Source organism: Anticarsia gemmatalis, chromosome 13 (assembly GCF_050436995.1).
Source record: "Anticarsia gemmatalis isolate Benzon Research Colony breed Stoneville strain chromosome 13, ilAntGemm2 primary, whole genome shotgun sequence".
In the NCBI taxonomy this organism is placed as follows: Eukaryota; Metazoa; Arthropoda; class Insecta; order Lepidoptera; family Erebidae; genus Anticarsia; species Anticarsia gemmatalis.
This window is the reverse complement of record NC_134757.1, coordinates 5,933,027-5,960,936: the sequence shown is the minus strand read 5'-3', so window position 1 is coordinate 5,960,936 and position 27,910 is coordinate 5,933,027. Positions and strand designations below refer to the sequence as shown.

The 27,910-nt window shown below is 35.5% G+C and overlaps 4 protein-coding genes across 10 annotated transcripts in view; 3 read left to right on the top strand and 1 right to left on the bottom strand.

The window, feature by feature from the left end:
• The first annotated feature begins 1,300 nt into the window (after nt 1–1,300).
• On the top strand, nt 1,301–7,817 carry ssp5 (short spindle 5). 2 transcript variants are annotated; one of them, XM_076122026.1, is made up of 15 exons: nt 1,301–1,450; nt 2,215–2,365; nt 2,624–2,914; nt 3,262–3,384; nt 3,599–3,741; nt 3,943–3,975; nt 4,092–4,179; nt 4,323–4,475; nt 4,803–4,953; nt 5,234–5,450; nt 5,868–5,927; nt 6,249–6,375; nt 6,862–7,001; nt 7,231–7,343; nt 7,507–7,817. In XM_076122026.1, exons 1-15 carry the CDS (start codon nt 1,403–1,405, stop codon nt 7,619–7,621), a joined length of 1,953 nt encoding a protein of 650 aa, XP_075978141.1. In that variant the 5' UTR covers nt 1,301–1,402; the 3' UTR covers nt 7,622–7,817. The 2 variants fall into 2 exon arrangements, with proteins under 2 accessions (XP_075978141.1, XP_075978142.1); XM_076122027.1 differs by lacking the exon at nt 5,868–5,927.
• Nucleotides 7,818–8,623: 806 nt separating this feature from the next.
• Nucleotides 8,624–9,858, top strand: LOC142977612 (NADH dehydrogenase [ubiquinone] 1 alpha subcomplex subunit 6-like). Its single transcript, XM_076121600.1, has 3 exons — nt 8,624–8,832; nt 9,275–9,390; nt 9,648–9,858. The coding sequence occupies exons 1-3, from the start codon at nt 8,703–8,705 to the stop codon at nt 9,774–9,776; spliced, it is 375 nt and encodes a 124-aa protein (XP_075977715.1). The 5' UTR covers nt 8,624–8,702; the 3' UTR covers nt 9,777–9,858.
• Nucleotides 9,859–10,519: 661 nt separating this feature from the next.
• Nucleotides 10,520–11,925, top strand: LOC142977509 (NADH dehydrogenase [ubiquinone] 1 alpha subcomplex subunit 6-like). Its single transcript, XM_076121424.1, has 3 exons — nt 10,520–10,737; nt 11,365–11,480; nt 11,669–11,925. Exons 1-3 carry the CDS (start codon nt 10,587–10,589, stop codon nt 11,795–11,797), a joined length of 396 nt encoding a protein of 131 aa, XP_075977539.1. The 5' UTR covers nt 10,520–10,586; the 3' UTR covers nt 11,798–11,925.
• A 135-nt stretch (nt 11,926–12,060) lies between these two features.
• The window catches only part of Eip63F-1 (Ecdysone-induced protein 63F 1), a 24,146-nt gene continuing 8,296 nt past the window's right edge, over nt 12,061–27,910 (bottom strand). For 4 of the 6 annotated variants that reach the window (XM_076121417.1, XM_076121419.1, XM_076121418.1 and 1 more), the window contains exons 3-7: nt 27,155–27,242; nt 20,124–20,267; nt 16,535–16,667; nt 13,717–13,865; nt 12,061–13,341 (exon numbers count right to left, since the gene is read on the bottom strand). In XM_076121417.1, coding sequence (XP_075977532.1) covers nt 13,319–13,341; nt 13,717–13,865; nt 16,535–16,667; nt 20,124–20,267; nt 27,155–27,242 — 537 coding nt within the window. In that variant the 3' untranslated portion in view covers nt 12,061–13,318. Of the gene's footprint in view, nt 13,342–13,716; nt 13,866–16,534; nt 16,668–20,123; nt 20,268–22,327; nt 22,479–27,154; nt 27,243–27,567; nt 27,643–27,910 lie in introns of those variants that run through there. The other 2 variants (XM_076121421.1, XM_076121422.1) reach the window with 2 other exon arrangements.

The window sequence follows — 27,910 nt, the reverse complement described above, 5'->3', positions numbered from 1 at the left end:
CGTTCGTACAAAGAAGTCCTTCGAAGACCTGATAGCCATGAGTGGATAGCAGCGATGAAGCGGGAGTTGGAGTCCATGAAGGAACACGATGTTCGGAAGGTGATTGAGAAACCCCCTGGAGCCAAAGAGAAGACGTCGGTTGTGGCGATTCCAATATTTCTACTATACTTGAATCTGACAGTATTTTATCACCGAGCAAATTTGAAGCTAATGGAGCCGAGGGTGGCGTAGGACTCATTTTTGCATGGATTTGAGCCAGATCTTAGTGTTCATCTTTTGATGCTAGCGAAAATGGACCCGAAAAAAATAACAAAAAACAACGTAAAATAACAGAAATGGTAATTACTTACATTTTAAATTAAATATTCCCGATGTAAAATAACTTAAGTGGCAGTTACTTAAAACAGTAGTATATGTTCTCCCACGTAAAAACACTTATGTAACACTTAAGACTTTTTGATTCAAAACATTCCCAAGTAAAATAACGTCACTACCAAAAGCGACTAATTACGTCGGAATCGAATAAAGCTTGTTTAGATTACCAAAAAAGTAATTTAAGTTGATAACGTAATTAAAAATAAACTTTTTACTGACTAATAATTAAAGTTAAAGAAGGTACAATAAAATAAAACGTCAAATTCAACTTACCTGATGATATTCTGATGGTTTTACCTTTATCTTTTACATTTTTCATTTTCTTTTTTGCGCGAGCGCAACAAGCCCGCATGTGGGAGTTACGGGGGAGGCGCGCGGGGGTGTTGTTGACTTGCCAATGTAAAATGTCTTAACTCTCACTAGTGACATTTTACATTGGAAGTGTTGTAGATCTGGGGTTTGTCGAGTGTTGATTTAGGGTAGAATTAAAGCATTTTTACTAATTTTTCTTTAATCAATCGAAAGTATATGACAACCGGAAGGTCACGGAAACAAAAAAGGCAAATCCCGTAAGTACCACTTGAGGGAATGTACGTAGGGACCGTCGATATATAAATAAATAAATATAAATATAAATATTATTGGACAACTCACACACGGTCATTTGATTCCAAACTAAGCAGAGCTTGTACTATGATAACCAAATAACTGATAAACATACTTATATACTTCTAAATACATACTTATATAGATAAATTGACAACCAGGCTCAGAACAAATATGATCGAATTATTCTTTGTGCGGAGTTATATTTTAAAAGTACAGTTGTTAATTCATAATACAGAACCCTAAAAAAATCGATAATTCAGAAAAAAAATATTTAAAAAAATACAATGGAACAGTCAGTTCAAAATTTATTGCTTTTGATTTTTGTCGGACAAAATTTTTGAAATAATTTTAATGATCAAAATTACGTAGTATGATATAATTTTAAAATTTTATTGCATAAATTATTAGTTAATTCACGATGGGGAAGTTTAAGATGCCAACCGTCCAACAATTTCTTCAAAAAAAGGTGAGCCTTTTTATCTGCTAGTTCTTCTTTAAAATATATATATTTAAGTAGGAAAATACCTTGTATGTTCCCAATGATACGTTTATCGTCAAATTACCCAAAAGGGTATACTTATAATTAATTTAGACAGGGTGTTTTAGTTCAGAATATTGAGGGCATAGAGAGGATGTAATCTTGTAAAAGATGGGAGTGTCAACATTTGGGGTTAACGGCACGTTTGGCGTGGCGTTGACGTGGTCACCTCACCGCAATAACCGAAGCGCCGAAGGGTTCGAATCCCATCCGGACAAGTATTTGTGTGAAGAGGACGAGTATTTGTTCTGAGCCTGGTTGTTAATTTATCTATATAAGTATGTATTTAGAAGTATGTTTATCAGTTTTCTGGTTACCGTATTACAAGTTCTGTTTAGTTTCTAATCAGACGACCGTGTGTGAGTTGTCCCAAAAATATTTATTTATTTATCTTAAAAATAGTGATTTAGGCCCAATTCCTGTGCCTGTAATTAGAGAGATAATGTCCATTAAATTAATTAACAAAGTACGTAGTTAGATTACTACACCTAGTCACAGAATAATAAACCTAGTCACCTACCTATAGCGCGATTCTCTAGTTCAAAAATGTGAACAGCGCCTCTCACGGGTGCCGTAGTAACTATTTTTGCAATACATTTTAAATGTCAAACCCTCAAAATTTGATAGTACCGACTGTAGAGAATCACGCTACAGGTCTGATTATTTCAATTGTTTTCAATGTTGAATTTCAGAGGATCTACAGCAGGAAAGAAAAAAGGGAACCAGAATGGGTTTTCTTAGAGAAACAAATGCTCGAAAATATTGAGACAAAACCATATAACGAGAAAGTGCATAAATGGCTGATGTTTTTAAAAGAATTGAGATATTTTTACTATTGCGAAGGTAATATTTACAGAAATCATTAGCTGTTTTTTAGGCCTTAGCTAAAGTTCAAGTTTTTGGGGTCGCCCTAGTCCCTCGGCCGATCCCTTTTTTAAGTTGGCGGTCTTGGGATAAGGGTTGGACTTAGGCTCTTCCATAAACCCCTTCGCATCAAAAAATAAATAGTGTTCTTCGAAAAACGCAACCTTAAATCACTTTACTAACTTGTACTTTTTTCAAATTCATGGATATATAATAAAACTAGGTATTTCTTTAAAGCTAAGCGCAAAGAAAAGAGGTTACTGAGAGAAGTGGGTCCCAGATGGTACGTAGAATTATCACGAGTCCAAAGAAATGTCTTAGCTGATCTGAAGGCCGTTATCCATCAAGATTTACTGGAAGACTTGCCTCATAGGATACGAAAGTCTTTGAGTGATCTTGGATTAACCCTTAAGATCAATAAGAATATACTGATGAAAACAATGGCTGAATCTGTTGAAGACCCCGGCGTGTTTATATGGAACCTGTACAAAGCGATTTATAACAAATCTCCTACAGAATTACGAAAAAGTGAGTTTGGTTTAGATAGCATAGTTTTTTCGTATAATCTGCTTTCAAACTCTCACTTTGTTTCAATGTGCCTCAGTTATCTTAAAAAGCCACGTCAAAGGCCTTCGGGCGACTTGAACAACTTTGACACTAGGTTGACCACTAACCATACGTTTATGAAGAAGTTATCTTACAACACTTTTCCCATGTACAGAAACCGTAGCCTAGTACCTTGTACTTACCAAGTAGAAAGTAGAAACCTATAGGAACTTAGATCCTAAACTAAACGCCAATTTTCTTACTTTTTGAGTAATTTCTGAGCACACAGAAAACAGGTGCTTTATGGCTTAACACATTATTTTGTGTAGGGTACGACATGAATGCAATGATTATGATGTCAAGTTTGGTATTCATTGATCTCGAGGAGTGTGTGGAACGTCTGGAGAAATTAACGCATTACAAAAAGCCTCCTACAGTGCCCAAAGAAAAGAGTAAGTAGAAATTTACCTTCTAATTCCACACAAGTGTTTATTACATAACTTATAAGTATGCTAAAATTGTCTAAGTTAAGAAATAACGACAAATATGCCTATCCCTTCCTATTATTAGAAATAATTAGTTCTTTGAATTTGCAATATATAAATTTTATGACGGTGTGCGAAGGATTGTTAACCAAGTAGGTAAATACGTATATATCTATTGTAGAAAAGAAGAAATACTTCCAACCTAACGTGCGATACGGTGAATACTTACAAAAGATGTACGTACCTTTGATAACTTCTGCTACACCGAAACGGAGGAAAGAACCTTTGCCGCTGGGAAACAAATTTAGACTTAGAAGCGAAGAAGTAAGTCTATTAAACAGATTGTGACAAATTATTACGATTACACTTATAGGTACCTACTTATCGTAAACTAAGTACTGGGGGACTAACCGGGGCGAAAGGGGAGGGCCTGGCCCGGGCCTCCGGTTCTTGAAAGGTCTCTTATTAATGTAATAATTTATATAAATGTAATCATTAATGATTTGCAAACGTTTTTATTTTCAGAGCTACGAGGACTTAATAAAGGATGAGAGTTTTGTATGTTAATGCTTATTTAATTTAGTTAAATAGTTGTTTTACTGAATGTAAATTTATTTAATTCTTTTACATAGTATTTGTAACTATTTAAACTATTGCTACTTATTGATTTCTAGTTGGAAAAAAGAAAACTAAGGAATAAACAGGAAAAAGAAAAGGAGAGAGTTTGCACCTACAAATTTTGGGAACCACCCAGCACTTTACGTAAGTTACAGTATGATTTTCGGCAATTTGCCGAATTTGAATACGGTGATATCTTTTAAACTTTAACATGAAGTTTACAGACCAATGTTTTAAAATAGATACTGGGTAGAGATATAAGTAAATGTATTTCGTCGCTTTTTTAGGAAATACGGATCCAAAGATGTGTGCTGTTGTGAATAAATTGAAGATGTTGAAGCAAAAAGCCAAGCCGAAGTTTAAAGGACCGTATAAAAACGTTCAGTACCTCGTCGGCGGTGTTAGTTTCTCAAGTGGAGCGCCTTGCTACATTCTATCTAGTAAGTAATATGCTACTCATAAGTGTGCTACGCGGCATCTTCAGGGTGGAATGATTGCCCAACGAAAATTTACTGTAAGATCTTAATATAATATTATGTTCGTCAAGGTAAAACTAAAGATATGATTAAAAATCAAAATTAAATCATGTTTGATTCATTTAGGTCAAATAGATAGTCGGAAGGTAGGGCCAGTGAGAAACTCCTAGCCACTCTTTTTAGGTACAAATTGACGTTCAAATCCGTGCAGTTTTTTTGCGTGGCGGAGTTACAAACAGTCCTCTACCCATTCGATGCACAACCACTAAAGTAAACGATAATGTTTTTCAGGCATCTCGGTGTTGCCAACTGGTTATATTGCAATAAATGGTGGAGCATGCATGGTTGACGGAACTGCTGTTACGACTATAGAGGGTTTCTGGAAGTTTCCCATGCCTGATAAGAAAAAATGTGACATTGAATGTGATTGTTTGACGAAGTGGTGAGATTTGTTTACATCTCTTACTTCGAGCGTATTGCTAGCTGATGTAATGGCTCGAAAGTCACATCTGGAAGGTTTATTATATACCTTAATTAGCTTGCCTTAGTTTTTTAGATGTAACTATTAAGTCTTTATGGCTCCAAGTAGTCCAAGTAGTGTAGTAGTTACAGACATTGAAACAAGCAGACAATCAATGAAGCTAAAGTGCTTTCACGGTTTTTTTATACAAATAAGACTACTACCTGCAAAAAATACTTGCTTACTGCTAACATCTCTCTAGGGAGAAACCTGTGATGGACTTTATAAAGGAATCAAAGTGTAGATGCGGACATCTATACGATTTAGAGAACAAGGGCAAACTAAAGGAGAAATACTTTTATGAACCAACCAAACATGCTCCGTTCTGGATAGACACAGCTAAGATCTACCAATTAGACCCGATGGAAGATTTCATTAGGGACACGTTCAATGAGGCTATGAAGTCTGTTCCAGCCACGGTAAGACTTGTTTACTTAATTAGCTTATATTAAGTAACTTCGAATTAAAAAACATGATACCTCGTGCGCTATCAATAAGTATTTTTTCATAACGGACAATAAGCATACAATATTTGGATAGTTTATATCACCAAACCCCGGTTATGACCGGTTAGTATAAGTCATAAGAGCTTAAAAATATGCGAATACTATTCGAGTTATCCCTGATAAAACAAAATATTTATATTTTATTATGCTAAACCCCCTTTTTTAAATAAAGGCATATAAAAACAAATCTGATACTTACATCTGAATAAACAAATGAACAGATAATGGTTCCCTGTGGAATTCGAACCTACGAAATCTAGTATTTCGATCTAACCATCTTAAAAACTACACCGTGGGTGAGTTATTATACCTTTACGTACTTTCTTTCAGCCATCACGATCACAACCAACTATTTCGGCCGCTGGATTGGGACAAAGCGAGTTACTTGCGGTGTGTTCACTTGTTTTCTGTGGTCGTTATTATTTCATAGCAATACAAAAAGTGAAAGATATAAACTTTCTGTGGTTTGAGCGACCACGCGACTGCTGATCACGAGGTCTCGGGTCTGATTCCCGAGTTGGGCAAAGTGTTATTTGTATTTTCAAAATAGAAAATTTTGTCAATAGTAGCCCGGTATAATATATCGCAATAGGCTTGCCCCCTTTAGCATCGGACTTGCGTTGATAATGGCCAAACGAACCAGGACCGAAATTGTTATAAATAATCTTTTGTCCATATTGCTTTATCAAGTGCCCTCATTTTGTTTTTCAGGCATTCTTAGCCGATCTTTCAGACACACCGCTTTTAATACCCCACTTACCTCAAGCCAAACTGCTCAACAATCTTCAAGAGTGGGTCAGGAATCGAGTGCAGGGTCCTATTACTCCTAAGCAGCACAGTACGTATTTTATTGATTATTTTACATAATTTATTCTAATATAGTTCTTAGGCTCTTTCGTTATTCTTTAATGATAGCTAAACAATTTAAAAGGTTTGGAAGTCACGCTACTATCTAATGCTCCCTCAACACATTTATCCTTATGTCCGAGTGCTATATAGTTAGTATGGTAGACTGTGTGACGGTATGGAATCAGCTACTCTTAAAATGAAATTACTGCAACACATTTTAGTACAGAAATACGACATAATGATATCTAATTTCGTAATTTCCTATTAGAATGTTTCAGCCTGTAATCATTTTAACATTATATACGAAAAAAAGACAGCGTTAGCATTTTAGATAGACCATTTACAAGTGCAAGTTTTGTAATATATTTTCTTGTTAACCCAACTAGGTACTTTCCTATTGGTTGATTCATGTTGAATAGATTGTTGAACATTCGATTAATGTGAGAAGGAAGCATAACAGATACCTTTTTTTCAGAACGTTTGCTTCTACAATCACAAAGGCGCTGGCTTGATCTCAAGCACGTGGATCACAGGGCCAGGGCCTTCTTGATACCATTCACGTTGAAGCAATTGGAACATTTCAAATGGTCACACCGACATATGGTGCAAAATCTGGTAAGATACAGATTATAAATTATGCAACTTTTTAGTAGCGGCGACATCAAGCGGTCCGACTTATTAGGAATACAACTTTGATGTTGTTTATCCTCGGAATATAATTATTTATAGATTAATGTAAGAAATAAAACTATTTCGTGAAAGTTTCGGTACGTCCTAAGCTGTCACTCTGGCAAAATCAATTGAAATCAAATAAGGAGTTAATCAACATGTTATCTTGTTCCAGTTCCTAATTTTACTAGAAGACTTTGTATCAAGGAACAGAATAAAGCAAGTGGAACAGACTCGAATGTGGTGGCCTACGACCATGTACGACGCCTACCCTGGCGAAGCATTTTTGTAAGTATTCAATATTTATTTTACATTTACCGCTTACTAATCTTCTAACTATTTTTTTTTTGCGTGGGCGATCCAGGGTTTTAATCGCGCGACCTCGTCGCTCTTACAATAATAATATGTTTCGTTTGAAATAAGCTATTTGCATTATTTTTTTTACTTTCAGAGATATTTTCTTCACATACCTACCAAGTAGGATGAAGGATACTTACTTCGTTAATCCATACAGCTCTGCTCTTACTCCTAAATATGGTGCTAAAACGTGTCCACTTAGTTTTTAATCTTGAAAGTTTATTATGATTGTGAATTAAAACTTTAGGACATTAACTTAAAATAATATGTATTTTAATAATTGAGTGAAAATTAAGCAAAAATAACTTAACTAGAGCTTCTTCGTCGTGAACAAAATTTCAAATTGTTTCGAAATTTTTCATCAACGATATTATTTCTTTATTTGACATTATTTGGTCAATTGAATGTTTTGTTATATTTTGTACTTAGTTAGGCTATTGTTGACAAAGTTTGTATACTAAGTAACTTGTCTCAGTTGTAGGTATAATAATTATAATTTATATAAATAAAATAAGTTATATTGTGGAACAGTGAATAAAAGAATTAAGTAAACTACTAATATCGTTTTATTTATTCTACCGTCTGTTATTGGAATAATAGAGCGTGGCTACGCGACAACGTTTAGTTAGACAACGCAGTCTTCATAGCAGCTCTGCGCAGCCCCCGCAGGCCGTCTCTCATCAGCGCACTGGCTTCCGTAGCTCAGCACGGCGTAGAACGACACTGTAAAGTGTACTTATATATGCGTAGAATTTTACTCAAAGTCTAGCCAGCAGCTCTGCAACCAGTTTAAAAGTGTATTTAATAATTAGGTACTTACATAAGTTTCAATAGAAAATACCCCCGCCCCCCCATCACAAGTAGCCCCCGGACTCCCATTCCTCCACTTGTGTCGGTCGGTACACCGCGTAATTTATATACCCACATTATTAATACACTTGAAACTTACCTTACAAATAAATTAAGAACCAAAACGAGGACTTTATAAATCAACCTACCTGCTTGTAATAATTATAACAAGAATATGTGGCTACCGGTTCTTTAGTATTTAGTAAATAATATTTTTATTATTATTATCTACCTAATGAAGTGATCGTATGGGTTCCTATTTTTCTCAATAGAAAAAATAAAATAAAAATAAATATAATTTAAGGCATTACTTATTTAATCCGTTACGAGTAATGGCAACAGTAACAGCCAGGACAGCTGTCATCTGTCACCTTCAAAATCTGACGTTCATGTCAAGATCAAAACATTTCGAAAATTGCGACTTGTGAATTTGCTTAAAAAATGTCTGCCCGACAAGCTATCGAGGTGGGCAAAAAGGCAGCAAAGCCACTGTTGTCCTTAAACCAGGCAGAAGCTAAAAAGCGTGTTCTAAGCTTGTACAAGGCCTGGTATCGTCAGATCCCATACATTGGTAAGTAACCTGTTATGTCATCAATGTTGTCTCTGCAGTACTTAGCTTCAATAGTTACCACTATATTAGTAGCGTTCAGCACTAAATTATAGCACCAGCCAGTTCTTACAATGATTAAAACTGTATTATGTTCATGAATATAGTGATATATTAATTCATATAGGTTAGGTTGTTAATAACAAGACAAATTTAAGATCGTTTTCTACTGAAACTCTTAATTTCTTGTCTATTAGATACATATATTACTAACTATCCGTTCTATATTCTATGTGTGTAAGGTACTGTACTATTACGGTTTATCTAACATTGCAAACCTTTTCTATTAGATTGTTGTCCAGTTGTAAAACTTGTTACTTCTAATTACCAAAACAGCAATAAATTCCTCATAGATTACAAATATAATGTGATTCTGGGTAATTTATTTTGTATGTTTTAATTGCAGTTAAGGAATTTGATATCCCAAAATCAGAAGAACAATGCCGTGAAAAATTGAAGGAATTCTTTATGAATAACAAGGATGTCACTGATGTCAGAGTTATTGATATGCTTGTAATCAAGGTACTATTACTTTTCTTGTGTTTATTTAAACTTTCTGTATGTTACTTTACTACAGAATATTAGAAAATGTATACGATTTGGTATAATTTTTTTTTAATACTTTGTGAAAAGTCTATTATACTCTGAGGTGTAGACAGAAGTACCACATTTTGAACGACCATATTGGTATACATGCCACTCTCAGTACTACTAATACAGTACAACTATGTATTCAATTTTCAATTTTTATAATATATGCGTTTATCCTCAACTTTCAGGGTCAAATGGAACTCAAAGAATCAGTGAACATGTGGAAGCAGAAGGGCCACATTATGACGTACTTCAAGCCCACTGAAGAGCCCAAGCCTAAGGATTTCCTTTCAAAATTCTTCTCTTCTAATGAATAAATCAAATAGAACATTTTTGTAAATAGACAATCTTACAATAAGTTAAACAATTGTTGCAGAAATAGATTTCAATTCTCAATAATCTGCATTTTGATTTTACTAATTTAATTACTTTTCAACACATCAGGAATTCATTTATTCTGGAAATATTCTGGTCATAGTTGATAGAATTAGTTTTTGTTCTGATCAATATAGTATAAGTACAGTCATGGTGACCAGGTAAGTTTGAAACAACATAGGAAATAGTTGTGGCCCAGTGTGTTCAGAATAAACAGGTGCACTTGGTTCTTCATGAATAACCCACTGACTTCTTTTGTTATGCTTTTAACTCGTATTTAATGATATGAGCAATGCAAAGTTTGTTTGAATCAAGGATCTAACCCAAGACCACAGTGCAGCGACAGTAACTGTAACCACTGTATTACTTTAACACTTCTTATGTACTTCCATTTATTTGGGTAATGGCACAGTCTTTAATCATGAATTTACAATCTAAGTAGATACTAGTAGGCAAATACTTTTTGAGGCCAGTGCAGATGAGGGACTTCAGTCCACCGACAAAAATCCGAAAAACATAAACTAAATTGACAAAAAGTGATACTTTTAAGAGGTATCTAGGTGGCAAGCAATATTCATTATATTGTTACATCTTAGAATGAAATACTACAGCGAGGTTTATCTCACGAATAAAAAAGGCTATGATACTTTTTGGTATATATGACATCTAAGTATTGACAGTTTACGACCTTGTCTGATCTTAGTTTATTGTTAAAGTTTATTTTCATCACAAAATTACGCCACCTTTGTAAAATGCGTCAAACACTATGCAGACTGACGACTTATTATTATTATACTTCAACCAACAAGACCGTGAGGCCGGTGATGTCCACAGATTTCTGTGAGGCGCGACGAAGGGCTATAGGATTGTACCGGGCATTCTATCGGTATATTCCTTACATCAGTAAGTTTTTCACAATTATTATTGGTTATTGATAATTAAGCTCAGAGGCGGTTCACTTCGGTAACAGCTGCACAGTGGATGAGTCCCAGGAGATTATGATAGCAGTTGTAAAGTGTATTGCTAAAGTATTCTCACAGGTAACCAACTAATCAATCGTTATAATATTTTGCTAGACCGGTAGTAACCGTGAGTTTTGCAAAATTTGCTAAGATAAGATAATATTTTATTTTGCAAATATAGGTACAAAAAATGTTACAGATGTTAGGTACTTAAATTTTTAACATTGTTCAGCCATATTTAACCTAGAGGTATGCAAAAATTATACAAAAAATAAAATATTTAAGTACAGAAATTCAAAACAGTAAGTAAAGATCTAGAAACAAAAACTATAAACACAATGTAAGTGTATTATAAACTATAAAACAATCCGTAAATAAATGGCAAAGCTAACTGAGCCATCTCCGTGCGCATCAGCATTCATCACCAACATGATTAGGGGTCAATCGAAGTGGTCACCATGGCCGAAATCGGTTGGAGATCATAATTATCATGAGTTACACCCAGTCAATAGTGACACTTTTCACACATCGAGCAAGAGCAAGATTCGATTGATGTGTTTTTTTCTAGTAAAATACTTCGACATACAAAAGAATGAAGACGACTGCAAGTGTATGTTGAGAAGATATTTTTACAAAAATGCTTGCGTCACTGACGTTCGAATTGTGGATATTTTGGTAATTAAGGTGAGCAAATAACGATTTTTTATTTATCACGTAAATACCTAAACTCTCAATAGGGTAAATAGCAATCTTGACCTAATTCAGAGGCTATTCTTATTTACTTAGGTTTTATATAGCCTCATTTTTTTTATTACACATTTTGTTTAAAAACGTGAATCTTCTGTATACCATTAAAATATACGCTTTTGCAGGGATATATCGAGCTACAGGAAGTTACTCACCAATGGCAGCAGAAGGGTCATATGATGAGGCACTGGGATCCATCTGTAAACCCAAAACCTTGCACCTTTATGGAAAAGTTCATGGCTGGAGTAGATTAAAATAAATATTTGTTGAAATCCATAATTAATAATGGTGCAGAATTGATGAATTATTAAAATATAAAATAACGCCTGATGAAAATATACATTTATGGGAGCAGTATAAACTCCGTGTACATAATATTTAGGCGGGTAGGCAAAACCACGAGAGGACTTCTCAAAGAACTGCCCGATTAATATGGACTTTTTGTGGCTGTTTATTTATTAGTTAAACGTAACGTACTTATTATATTTGGTAAAGGATTTAAAAATAAAAAAAAGAATAACAAATCCAAGATTTATTAATCACTTTCATTCCACATCACATGCCTTTCAAAGGCTCTTTGTATATTCTCTAACATGCTTTTATTTTTACGAGTTTGAATGGAAGTGTAACAGTTCTTTGGACGTACACAATATTATTGATCTCAAAGACGTAAGTTGGGAGATACAAGATGTTACGAATTCTCCTCAAAGGAATTAATTAACGAACCCAATTGTCTGCGCATCAAAGTATTTATTCTGCTGAATTAAATTGGGTAGGTGGGTCCTACAGAGAACGAATAACATTTTAGAGGTCAATAAATCTAAATGGTTTATGTAGATTGTAGATACTCTTCGTTTCAACAAAATAAAATACATTCAAGTGAAGTTCTATACAATCAAATAGATACAGGTCTTCTACGTACCTAAATGTAGTGGAGTTATATTTTGTATATCATGAAAAAATAATATTTTGGTACTCTTACCAACATTATACATAAATAACATTTCTGATGTAACTTAGCATTCACAACCATAAAATTACAGTATTATTTTAATTGTTATTATAAGTATTTGCGTAATTTTTACACAGAAAATGTTAAAGAGATTTTTTATTGATAGCTCTATATAATTTGGATGCAAGCATGTTTCATAAAGTCAAAAGGCTTAGGCATTTCGCCATTAGTAGAGATCCTTTTACAATACATAGCCTCGTGTATTCTAAGATCTTAGGCTAACAATAGGTATACATATTTAGAAATTAAAAAGAAATTTGCGAGTTTGAAAGAAATATAAGTCTGATGAAAGTGCTCTATGTTAAGAGATAATACTATTGTAATATAAAATGTCTTTTGAAGCTACGAAATCACTGATCGTGTAAGGCCGTTGTTCACTTTATTTGGTAAATAAATTACGTATGTATGCAAAATATATAATCATTTAATTACATATAACTTCGATAGCCTAAATTAGTTAACTACGTGTTATTGTTATTAATTACAAAATTATACCTATATACAACATTTTAACAGTTGTCGACGGCTACATCCGAACTTGTGCCGTAGTGAGATATTCAACGCCTTACAGCATTTGTTCTTTTACCCATATACTTTGGGTATAAGTAGCTGATACTTGGGATGTTGAATTCATAAGGTGTCGAAACCACTACGGCGCTTCCAATTGGTCAGATAATTCCTGGCCGTTTTACGGAGGCACGACGACCCTCTGTCTTTAACACTATCATTACAACTAGTGAGGTCTTGTTCAGCGAGGTACTCGTTACAACAGCATTTTCACAAATTCTGAAATAGAAAACAAAACGTTTTAATCAATACTTTCTTTATCATCGACATAGGAACCGTCAAGATCTCCTTACGATATCTGACACGGTACATCAACCCTAAAGTCTAATAGCATTCTCAACAATGCGGGCTGTTAATTTTTCTCAGCTTGCAAAGGTGATATCTTTACTAGGTTGCTCGTAAAGGGCTTAATAATTTTCCTACCCCCTGTTTCTTAGGTACATTGAGCGCTAGTTTATCCATTTAATAGCGTACACTAACACAAACTTATACAAAAAAAAACGCTATTGAAAAGATAAACTACTGCTAAATGTACTCAGAAACCGGGGGTTAGTGACTCAATGGGTGTAAGAGAGCTGTAGGCTGTGGGTGTACCTTCATAGTCGATCCTGCCGTCGTGGTCGATGTCGCCGAGCGCGAGCACCTGGTTGAGCTGCGCGTCGGTGACGGGCTCGCCGATCATCTCCAACGCCGAGCGCAGCTCGTCGCGTGTTATGTACCCGTTGTCATCACGGTCGAATACCCTGCGACACAACGACATTGCACACGACTTAATACAAAAAAGCAGACAGAAATCGATACATCAGTAAACACCACATTTTGTCTAGACAGAAACGAAAAATTTCGGTTAAGAATTACGCGATGTTTGTCGCTTTCAAATTAGGAGTACATGTCAGTAATACTATTCTAGTGAGTATAAGCTACGCCGCTACGAAAGACCCTCTACGATAACGATATGAGCGAGATTCGTCTGAAGCATTAAAATGTGATTCACCAATTGATATCAAATAAAATAAATAAGTATGTGCAAAATGTGAACCGAGAGCGTCACATAGGAATCATAGCCACTCTAAAAGACGAGTAAAGACCCTTTAGAAATTGAAATATAGGTCAACCATGTACAATATCAGTATTAACACATATTATAGTCAGTATTCCCTTCTAACGCCCTTAGTGCTTGTTCACGTTGGAACTCGCGGGCGCGGTGGCGGTCGCGAGCGCGGGGACGTGGCGATTTGTGTTCACGTTGGCCGCCAGGCGGGCGTTTGGCTCAAACTGGCTCAAACTGGTTGATCTTACTTGACATCGCGAGTGAATCGCGCCCGCCACCGCTAGTTCGACGTGAACACACACGAACATCTTCACTTGTTTGATATTGGCGCGAGCCCGCCACGCGGGCCGCGCGCGGCGCCGCTAGCTCGCCCGCGACTTAGACCGCGCGAACGGTTTGTACGTGAACACTTCGGTACATCGCCATACGTTTGATATTTCGCGACCGCGCCCGCCACCGCGCCCGCGAGTCAACGTGAATGAGCACTTAGCCCTCAGCAGTTCTTACGACATCGACATTTGATAGGAGATCTATTATTAGTTGAAGCGTCGTCGATGCTCCCTCCCGGATCGTTTTCACGTATATATCCAATATATCCATGCGATATAGTTGCTTCATTTTTTAATTTATAGCCTTGATATATCTGATTTAAGGTATTTATAGACCAATTAATTTTACTTATCTGTTTATCGAATAAGGCTATCAGAATACCTACTGCATTGCTTGCATTGATTCTGAAACGCACTACTTATACGCTCTGATAAGCTAAGCTAAGCTATTATTCAGCATCCATTGCAAGTAACTTGTCGTCTATTAACTTAAAAGAATGTTGTCATATTGCAGTTATTTTTCGTTACAGTAATAAAAAGAAAAAAATCAACATGGTTGGTAAACTTTCAAATCATTAACTTATTTCAGCCTGATCAGAAAACATTTTAACGAATCATACACGAAATTCTCCCTAAAATCGCTTAAAAGTTCCTACGATCAGTAACATGACAAGAACACAAACTGACGCCACAGGTAACTAGATTGATAATGTACATAGTGATATAATATATAAGTTATATGAACATTTTAAAATCAATTACGCATTTCCGACTTATTGTTATCGTTTGTTTGTAATGTGAGCGGAAGTATGTAATTTCGAGATATCCATGATACATTTATCTGTTGATTGAGAACGTTATCACGCAGCCTTGAAATTTAATATGGATGACGAATACATTTGTTATGCTAATAAAGCTTATTATAGAGAGATTATAGCCGCGGTAATGGTAAAACCAAGGAAAATACCGGTACATTCTAATCAATTGGTAGGAAACTGTGTATGCGACGTTTCAACTGGCAAAGGTGCTCAACATTCGTAAATTAGAATAGACCCGCAAACTTATGCATCTGATGACGAACGAAAATGGTTTGTAACGCGATTCTCTACAGTCAGTACTATCGAGTAACGATAGTTGGATATTTAAAAAGTACTGCAAAAATAGTTATTGCGATCCCCGCTAGAGGCACTGATCAGATTTTCATATAATTCTCAATAGCTGCCAGTTACCGATAGTCGATAGTTGTAGAGAATCACGCTACTGATCTACTGTGTTTTGGAAAACCATGGCATTATACAATAAAATCTAAATAAATCGTGCATGCCAAGGATATCTTCTAAGTTATCGGACTATAATTAATATAGAATCATATAAATACACTGACTCGTAAGTTATTTGGGTGACCAAACAATAAGCACGGAAGTGCACGGTAATATCACGTAGGTTTCAAGGTAAACACGAATTATAACTTTTTGACTCGATTATCAGATACGGAAAAGTTGTAGCTTTGGCTTCTGATTAACAACTAATATTTCCTACCTACATGCTTCCAAAACTTTCGCGATGTCTATTATCTTAAATTATAATGGAAGTACCGCCAATTCATTTATTTCCTCCTCTTTCTTTAAAAAGACAACTCGCGCACTAAGGATTGCTCTTGTGTTCCGGGGACTTCTACATACATAAGAGTATAAACAACGAAGGCAAAGCACAACCAGACCAGAAACAACTATTTGTCTATCGCACAAAAAATTGTTCCGTGTGGGAATCGAACCCACGACTTTCCGACTTTGTTAATGTTAACAAGATAAGCTGGCTGAGTCAGACTGCCGAGAGCCGCTGAATCGAGCCAAGGTAAATTGCATTTATTCCCATTTTTTTTCTTTTTGTCAACCCATTACTGTCTCACTACTAAACAAGGGTCTTCTCCCGAATTAAAAACTCCACTACCTGGATTGTCATCGAAGAGCAACAGAAAAACGGGTCCTTTTATTTGAAAGGCAAGTGAATAAAGTTGTATTGTAATACTCACTTAAATGCTGCGAGTAAGTCTCTCGTGATCTCTTCTTCAGAGTCCCCGCCGCTCGTAGTGACGTCTAACCCTTGTAACGCTTGTATTTTCGTCACCCACTGCATAAAGTCATTCTCGTCTATTAGACCGTTACCTGAAAATTACAAAACGTAACATCAACATCAAATTCTTTGTGTAAATTAAATTTTAACATGATATTGCTAGTTCCTTTGAAATAAAAGAAAGGTTTAAGTATAAACTAGGAATCATAAAAACGATAATAAACTTTGTAAAATCTGTTATTTAAATTCTTAACACGAAACCAGGGATCAATAACCTCAGTTTTATTCCACAAAGGTGGCTTTCTTTATCACCATAATCATATACAGTATAAATATAATGTTTAAGCAGACGACAATGATTGATTGCGTGCCTACTAAGCATTACAGTACCCTATTATTACAAAGCAGTTATTACCATAATTAACTAGCAAAGCAATGGCTACGGCGTAGACGTCGTAGCAATGCTACGCGACCCTGTAAGCAGTTGTACTTAACTTACAATACATTAGTTTTGGTACAATGAATGTCTTTGTACTACCACAAATATTCAGGTTGTCTGAGTATATACCTTATATACGTATTTCGCAATGTACCTGTAAGGGTTTATGTCATTAGGGTCCATTTTATGTGCTACGCCGTAGACAGGTCTACGTAGCTACAAATGTACGGTTTACGTACTATTTATCTATTTGTGTTGACTTTTTTGATAAATATTGCTATTATATGATCCTTTCACTCCTGAACATATACAGAAGATACAATATGCTCATAGTTTCTGTCATATTTATCCAATATTCTGGGTCTACGAATTTGCTTAGGGGCAAGTCTTAATGCGGAAGTCACTTACAAAAACTTCATGTCGTCGAATATTTATGGTTACACATTTCTAAGATCTTATGAATAGATACACGTAGGTAACATAAAGGACGTGAACTTTCAGTGCGTGAATACCAAGCGCCTGATTGTTTCTTCGGAACGTTGCTAAACAATAACATTTTACAATAACGGCTTTTTCCACAACGCGTTTCGTGAAACCCGCGCAGTAATTCAAAAACCCATTTCGAGTCGTAGATAAAGATTTACGAGTCATTCAACGTACGCGCCGACGCCATATACTTATAATATTAAATCGTTCCCAAATAATATGTAACAAAATGTAATGTGACAATTAACAAAAGGGCTTTAAGTCGTTAAATGTTAATTAACGCGGTGGCAGGGAAAGTCATTAAACTGGTGACGTAAGCAGTTCGCCCTGCACGCCATTAGCTCCGGTTAATTATAACACTCATTATCAATGTTTTGACATTAACTCACACCGAGTCATTCATAAACTTTTATTATACCCAGTCTTACGGCCCTCATATATTTTTATGTTGCTTATTAAGATTACTGCTTATTTCTGCTCATAAACAAAATAACTTTCCTCTAAATGCAGGGCTTATTTAAATTTTCCACTTACTGTAACGAATTTAAATTTATACAAAGCGGAGCAGATGTGCAGGTATTCTAGAAAGGTGGTAGAAGGAACTCAGCACCACCTGTGGCTGTCCACTGCAACAACTACATTTCTGTTAAACTCGACTCGGCTTTATTAAAAATATCTGGCTTTTGTTGAAACATATTTTTCGTAATCCCTGCGACTAATGGTTACAAGGATTATGTCGTGACGGTCGTGAGCCGACCCTTTATATTGGATTTACTTTAATGGCATCAATCAGAGCTGACGTGATATGCGCCACTATACCGGTTAGTTTTTGTATTGTGTTAGAATATTAACCTCGTCGCGAAGCTTGAACAGGCGCAATCTGATTGGATCAAGAGATTATCAGGGTGCGATGGTAGATAGAGCGGGCAGAGGGCGGCGCCGTCACGATATTGCGCTATTTCACTCGCCCGATTGTGTTTAGTGTTTAGTAATATAATGAGTATGCTGTGTATGTGCAGACCCTTATCTTGGGATGAGTTATGAGCTAAGCGACTATATGACCAAGAATCTTGGAAAGTTCTACGTTTACTGAGCACGGAAATAAATTTGCCTTGGTACTTAGATGAAATAATGTGCATGACGTATGCGAAACTACTTGGCAGTGAATTCCCATTTAGAAAACTGAGCTGTTAACTGGCGACAATAACGGACATGACTACATAGTAAGTTATGGGTGCACTGCACATAAATAACAAAACTATGTTTCTATAGTCATTTTAATGTTGGTTTACTGTTTCTTGTCTTTCATTAAATAAGAATTGTTAGGTATAAAGTCGCTCAACAGTTTACGTTCAGCGAGGTATATTAACTGTTATCTTTGTGTGTTTGGTGTCGCGCAGAGTAATGAAGCAAGTTATATGGTCAATTAGGCACCCGAGTGAAGAGTGATCAAGTGGAAGTTTATCAATTACGCGCCACGTCGCCGCGTAAGTACCGATGTATGACGTCGTAAGGCAGCAGGTACCAACCTTGGCAGAGCGCGGGGTCGCTTGCCGGAAGCCGCCCGCCTTACGCGCGCACGCCATTTTACAATAACCCTCTAAATTAACTACCTCATCGATTTAATCAGTTTTTGTTTATTCATGTTGTGCGATAAAGCTCGGTGTAGCACACGAAAATATAAAGCATTGAAGCGACGCATAACGCAGATATAATTTACTACCTATATTCTCGCTGAAAACTGTGTCTATGCCAAAATTCTTTCATCAAGTACGGTATATGACGCGTGTTATATACAAAATGTAAACAAAATTTAATTTTAACTGTCTACCGCCCTCTGTGCGTTTGTAACTCGCAATGTCTAGCGACATGGATATTTGTACAACGGTGCAATATAATGCAATAAGTCCACTCATTTTATGTCATAAAACACGTGTCGCGTTGGCATGTATTCAAACTACTCAGAAATGTTAGACATAATATTTTATGAACTCACAAAAATTAGAATACTACTAATCGCCAACAACTTTTTAGCGGAGCTGAAAATTCAAAGAAATATGTAAAGAAATTCAGCTTATAATATTATTTGTATTCGGTATCATTACTTTTAATATAGCGTTATTGAATCATACTCAATAACATCCATTAGAAGACCCATAAACCTGTATGAAAGTTTCTACAATAACTGACATAACACGAAGAAAATATTATAAAGTTATTTCATCATTACTATCGTCGTTAAACTTATCAGCTTATATTGTTCGGTGACGGGTACATCTAAGATTCGAAACTATCAGAGTTCGTTTTAACTACAGTTGTTTTACGAGCTAAGTATTTTCTACCCCACCTCGTCTAGATCGTGGCGTGCTCGCGGTAGTTATTGCATCGATCACCGCTACATTTTTCTACTGTTTAATAATAATACAATATGCTAATGAAAGTCGCCGTTTAGATTGTTAAGCAAGCAGGTAGAGACATCACGACGGTAAAAAGGTCATAAATATTTAAGTCTGCTAATGCCGACGAATAATGTGTATCGTGCTCGAGGCGCCATTGACAAATGGTTCCTTATCTACTTGTAAATGAATGTTAAACATGTAGATAAAGTGGTGGGTATACTGACCAGTTTTACTGGCGTCTTTGATGAGTTCAGCGATGAGGTCGTCGCTGACCTGTATGCCCAGGTTTCGCAGCATGAACTGCAGCTCCGCTGGCGTTACGTGACCGTCACTGTCGCGGTCCAGCAGACCGAACGCTGTGCGGAGATCTGAAACAAAATATTACGTTAATACTCTCTTTTCTCTTTAAGAAATAGTACATGTTTGCATGATCCATTTCATCGCACCTTGGCCAGCCGCCTAATTAAGTCATGGACCGTGGACAAGTTCATGACAAATATGTTGTTTCCGTTTCATTGAAATGTGACAGAAATATAGTGAAATATACCTGTATTACGCACAGGTTTGTTATTTACCAAGGTAAAATTATTTTATTCTAAAATTGTGCCAAAAACAAGTATAGGGTGTCCGGTGGCAGAATTTGGATTTCAAAATCAGATAATAAGAAAACTACAAAATATTTATTTTTATTTCAATGACAATAATAAAGCAGGGAAGTGCGGGTTTTATTTCTTAAAAATTATGTCGTCCAAATGTTGACCGTTACGACGGACACACTCTTGGAATCGTGCTTCAGTATTCCGCGCCACTCGCTGGAGAAGAGACGTCGGGATGCCATTCACCTCACGAACGATATTTTCTTTTAATGCTGAGATGGTCGGAGCTGTTTCATAAACTTTACTTTTGAGGTACCCCCACCCCACCCCCCACCAGGTCGCCAGATCTTACTCCGATGGACTTTTTTCTGTGGGGGTACCACAAAAGTAAAGGTCAGCCCCGCCGACCATCTCAGCATTAAAAGAAAATATCGTTCGCGAGGTGAATGGCATCCCGACGTCTCTTCTCCAGCGAGTGGCGCGGAATACTGAAGCACGATTCCAAGAGTGTGTCCGTCGTAACGGTCAACATTTGGACGACATAATTTTTAAGAAATAAAACCCGCACTTCCCTGCTTTATTATTGTCATTGAAATAAAAATAAATATTTTGTAGTTTTCTTATTATCCGATTTTGAAATCCAAATTCTGCCACCGGACACCCTATACTTCAATATAAATCAATGAAGAACGAGTAGGAGTAAGATTTACCGATCGTAAATTGTATTCCATGATTTCGTCATTAGAGCAAATTGGAACATTATGTGATTAGATTTGTAAGATATTGAGACTGTTCTATTTTGTTCTAGAAAAACAGGTAGAATAAATAAACCGAAGATGAATATCAAAATCACAACCATAAATTCGACTCTAGTGATATTGTGTAATTAAATAAAATACAAAATAGTAGACTAAAGGCGAAACGTATAAAAATACTTCGATCGAAACATATCGGCCATTTATTAAAGCTCGTTTATGGGAACTATTCTATAGGTAACTGAATGTGCTTCTTCACACGATAGAGGGTCAATAAATTATATAACATTCGCAATGTATCATGAATATTGTGGAAATGTGGAATAATCTTGCGTGGTCGGTCCTTCATAGTTATGTATACATATATTTGATTTTTATATATTCATTTATTCGTAAACCAAACATGGTATATCTTAAATTCTGTTCTAAGATTCTAAGCCCCGATTTCAACGCTTCTGAAAAAGTATTAGCTTATCAAGTGGAATTTTAATGACTTTTTTCATACGTAAACTATGACTTCTTCTATTGTATAAGCTATTCGACACTTAGGTATCTTTGAGCCGTGAAACTCTGGAAAAACCCTAGGACCCTTGGAATCCTGTAAATGGTACAATATTTACTAATGAGTAAAGTATTCCTATCAATGTATTGAGTAAATAAATATATTTTTAAGAAAACTTTTTAAAGTTATTTTGTTACGTTTTCATTTACTGTGGTGCTTAAATAGCAATTTATTTGTCGTCAACAAAGGCGATGTTTCAAGCTGGCATTACAGTGAATCCGAGAAGATCGCAGTAAAACGCAACCAAAGCCATTTAATATGCGCCAGAAATTATATCCCTCTCCCGTTATGAGTCTTCCCTGACACTCCGTTTGAGATTAATTCAGAATTTTTAGGCAGATTGCGAAAGAAAAACATTGTCTATGTACGACGTGAATATTATTTATTAACAAATACGTACTTTTTTTTAACCACTAGATAGAAAATAGGCATAAACAAATCGAGGAAATAAAAGAAAATTTTCAGATGTAAGTAAATAAATTAATCAAAATAAATTAGGTTTAACATGTACTTACAAAAATCGTTGCCCTTGGACATTTTTAATAGGCACTTAATGATAAAATGTATATATGTAATCACTAATGAACTAATAATGTAATAATTCGTGTTCACATGTCTTGTTTTACCGTCACTATCAAGATGTGTTCAACTGATATCTAAAACATGTTTTCACTAAATTGTCTTGTCGTCTCGCCATCATATACATGCTCGGCAATATTGACAAAAGATTAAACTTGTTACGTATCGTATACCTCTTTTATCTCAGTACTAAATTATTTTGAGCCATTGCTATCTAGATAAGGTGGTACAAAGAAACAACAATAGGTTGGATCCGCTATTTACTACGTGCAGGAGAAAATCATTTCCGCGTTTAAACTGGAATATTTCTATACTTTTTACCTACTTACTTCTTATTCTAAAATAGTAGGACAGATGGAGCATTAAATGAAATATCATAGAACCACATTAATTTTAAGAATAAAAAGTTACAAAAATCCTTTGTTTCAAGTTTCACCTATAAATTACATTTAGGACGACGTAAATAAATGATTTTGGCACAGAAGTGTTAGATTTTGGACTAAAAGCAGACGCGAACTACAAAATGATGAATTCTGTATCATATATTACTATGGTCTCAACTATTTACATATTCTCTAGCTATTTGCGTTCCTGGAAGTAACGAACGCCTCAAGAACGAATTGGGTATGATTTGAATACGTCCTTCTTATATAACTTCTTTGAACGCTTGTGAAAAATTGACCAAAACATCTTGAGTATCACTCAAGATGTAATTTTAGTAGTAGTTATAGGGACGCTATTTCAATATTATTCACGTTAAGAGGTGTCAAATGACTAGTTGTAGAGTTCGCCATGAGTTATACACCAGATGTGACTAAGGGACGGCTAGCAACGGCTGTTTGTGAAGTATTAACAGCATATTACTCGCATTACAGGGATCGTAAATCTGTTTGGCAACTAAGGCGTTTTCTCCACGGATCGTTCATTATTGCGTGAAGAAATAAAACTACGTTTACGAAGCCATTATAAACACAAAGATCTTTCTATTCATAGCACTTTTCTTAACGCTTAAAGTTGCTCACAAATTTTGGTGTTTATCGATTTTTGAGTATGACTTTCACAAACACAGTTAAAAGAAGTTAGTTTGGAAAATGAAAAAGTACGTTATGGTTTAATATTGTGTTTATAGAAAGCTGGGTGTTACTAGAAAGGTTCTTAATCCATCTCCTGGCTGACCGGTGGCACGCACCGCCACTTTACTACTTACGAAATCATATCGATCTGAGTAGAAACTAAGTAGCCATTTAGCGTCGAGCCCCTCAATCAGGGAGTAATTTGACTAAAATTCAGTACAAAAGTTTTTGCGTGACTTTGCCTCATTCTCGACCTTTTTCTGTACACTGTTCGTCGACTTATTACGTGCGGTCGCTCGTCTCGGCGACATCTGATGTCATTTCCGAATTCCTGTCTTATATTTATCAACGTTTTCAATTTTAATATCACTTTAATACACAACTCACATGAAAAGCCTACGCTAGATTACAAACTGCACGCGATGAAAACTACATCGTATGCTGCTATTTTTAATTTACACCGTTTTGCATATAAATCACTGTTTTATTACACCAGTGTTTGCGATAACCAAACCAAACGTTGTATCAGATATTTGGACCCAGTGAAAGTGAGTTCGACACCATAGCAACTAATATAATGAGAATACAAATGATGTAGGAATGTTTGATGATAATGACCGGACTAAACGCCAGTATTATTTTCAGCGTATCGCCACATATCCCAAAATATCACTCACCTATATACGTTTACGTTCAAAGAAACAAGATTTTTCGCGACTCAATTCATATTCTCGGTATTACATGATTTCTTTGGAACAGACGCGTGCACTGTTACGCTACAGATATGAAGATAGCTACATTATTTAATAACTCATTGATGACGTAGCGTTGCGTGTTTTACAATACATGTAATAAATTAACCTGACAATAACCCTGTCAATGAAAATAGATAGTGAAAAAGACCATAACGTTACACTTTTATCTATACAAATGTTTACACTTGCCGATAACGGTTTGATTGATAATGTTCTCGGGGAAAAAATATCGGTATTGCATCGTGCATTGTAAAATTTACATTTGCGTTCCGCTCATAATAATAGATCATCTGTTTATAGATTTTTGGCTTTGTATGATTCAAATGTGAAGTAGGAATGCTTGGCACGTGGTCTCTTTTTTTAAATATATCAGCCAACATAATCTAGTCGGTATTAAGAGTAGATGTAAGAGTAGCGACAAAGTAAAATGCTGCGTTAAGATGATGTGGTTGCCAAATTACCTATGATTCAACCTTCGACAAATTGGATACATGTTTTGCGTTATAAGTTTATTGAATTTTACGGCTTGTTCAAAGAGTATTTATTAGTCAAGATGATTTTCTTTATTGTTGCGTCATAAACTTGACTCTACAATTGATTTTAATTAATAAAAGTATAGATTATTTTCACAAATATTGCATCTATAGTATAAATCTTTGCTACCACACATTTATATTTCTGTTTGTTAGAATATTCAGAATACCCTGAACGTTCCACTCTTAATTCTACTTTAGCTTAATATTAATTTCGCGGTGTGACAGGTTTCATTTCGTAAATTAATAATTTGCCGCAATATCTAATGAATTAGAATTTCTTTCTTACATTGCCTTGACATTTACATCGAAAGCGACAAAACGGTGGCACGAAACCAAAGTAATTACAAATAAGTCAACTGTCTTAGATGTTTCCTGCTGATAAAATATATTTTACTAATAGTCTAACTATTAGTTAAGTTAAAAAGAACATTTTGCAATTATAACTTCCGTACTCGATATGTTATCACTGATTATTTATCGCTGGGGACTTTAGAAATACATACACGAATATACCATATATTTTTCCTCATATAAATTTCTCACGAACTGGTGCAATTGAAAATCGGTGTAAAATTGTTTAAAGCCTGGGTAGTGAAGTAGATACCTAGCAATAATTAGAAATCCTGGAAACCCACAGAGCGTATATTTTCTCACAGTAAAAAAGAAAAATCTACGAGAACATTTTATCGTGTAATACAAGATGTTTGTTTCAGAATCGCAATTCTTCGAACTTACACTAGCTGACTACTAGACTAGACTGCACTGCGTAGCTGTGTGCTTTATTAACAAATTTTTGAACGACTGTCATTGCAAAATCTTAGTAAATAAAGACTAAGTAAGGTCCTTCATTACAGCTTTTCGGATATCTTACTAATATTATAAATGCATGAGTTGGCTTTTAGAGTGTTTAGGTGTATGTTGGTTCACGCTAAAATTATTGAACGGATTTTAATACACACACAAATAGTTTATAGCCTAGATTAACATATAATACTTTTTACCTATGAAATTTTTAAAGCAGACGATCGTGGGTAGGTTCTGGTGACACAAGTTCGTAAGTAGTTTCGTTATTAATACGTAAGTTCGAACGTGCAAAATTATCGCGTGTACGATAAGGGAGCATATCTCACACCCAGAACTTGAAATGTGATCTGATAAAACGAAGGCGATTAAACGTGTACGTACATACTTAAACACATAGAGACACACTTAAACAGACAGCATACAAATTGCTTATTTCCAATATAACTAATTAAATCTCAATTGCATGTCTTTAATTAATGTCAACTAACTACTTCGAACTATAATGCATTTTGGCTCCTTTGCTAATTTATATGTTGTCGCATAATTTTCTCAGCTCAATCTAGCCAAAACAATCTATGTAAATACTTGTTGTCAAATAGACTTTGTCATCAATTGTACTCAAAGTGTTCGCAAGGAACGCAATAAATCTATTTCGTTAATTGTCGGTATTTTCAACGACGACTCACGTACTAGGTACCATTATAATAAAATGCTGCAGTAATTAAACACTGTCAAGATTATCTTATCTTTTATCATTGTTGATGAGATCGCTCTATAAACTTGGTAAATATTCTAGTAAACACCAGACAGGTGACAATAAACGTGTATTCTTCCTTTTAGCAGTAAAATAAGATAAAGCTGAGTATCGAGTATGTCATCGCCAGTGTCGACTTCGGGCGAGATAAAATGTTTGACTCACCGCGAACTTGCTATTACTCGTTCGGAAAGAACTTTGTTTGACTTGTTTGTGACGTCAACCTAATCGTAATATTTTAAAGAACTTCTACTATATAACTCAGGTTATTCCTGCGGCGATATCGTTTATAGAAAGCCTTGATAAACAGACACTTTCATGAACCGAATATAAACAAAGTGATGTAGCGGACGTCCATGTAAATGACGACAATGGTGTTGATTGATGTCAAACAAAACAAATGTACACAATGCCTGATTCCACACACTGGTACGAAACGAAGTAGGTGGCCTAACAAACAGCCCAGCTGGTGGGTGGATGAATCGATCATGCAATTAGCCCAAACCCACAGTTTTCACGTCAAAACCATGAGGCGACGAAATGTAATCATCAATTAAAGTATCAAGTTATGGCGGGATTTTTATAAAAATGTCACCGAGGATATAAATATACATGGTGACACTATCACTCAAAAGTAAATGGATTTTCTCTTAAATATAAAAACGAGCGAAGAAAGTCTCTTTGAGGTGTCACAACAAATAACGTGTTATAATTTATCTCTGAAACGCGGAGATTTTTCATCAGTATTGGAAACCTAAGAATTATTTATTTTGTACCATATAAAAAAATAAATTCGCAGGTTAGTATTTATAAGAAGGACAAAAATGTTTTGTAAACTCACTGTTGAGCATTGCTTCACTGGGCGCGGGAACCACTGGTCTGTCATCCACTGGGGACTGTTTCTTCTTATTTTTTTTCTCATCTTCTTGCTGTAAATCAAGACAACCACTGTTATCAGACATACACACGACTCTACACTCTATTTCACAATAAATGTCGTACAAAGGTGCACTGTCAACGCGCAGTGTTTATCAACAAGTAATGTAAGAAAATAATACCAACTGATACTATTTTTTTTATCAATTTGCTGGTGTTATCAATCTTGTCATTCGTTTTATCAGACTATTGTCTGATCAATAAAGCGTGCTTATCTGGTAAAATAATAATAAGTTTGTCTAAACATTGCATAAACTAAATCCTGAATAGAGTGGTTCATAAAATATAACGCAGGAGTAGTGACGCCATGAAACGTACAGGATCCATGTGTGCCGGGACGCTAAGCCGCGTTGTTTACAGTCGGCCTCAAGTTGTAGGAGTCAACAGAGAGAAATGAACTGTGCTAGAGCTCGTAGACGGAGCTCTATATATATACCGAATTGTCATTACCGATGCAGCATTGCGATCTTTAAATATAGCACCTTGTTACTATAAGTAATTCCCGGCTGCTATAATAAACACTCATGACACGGTCACATCACATTCATGATTTTTGGCAAGAAAACATACCTAAGAGAAAATGAGATTCACATTCCCAAGCTCCATTTTGAGATTCCGGAAGCATTTTCTATTCGTACTCTAGAAAACTATTCCACCAGTA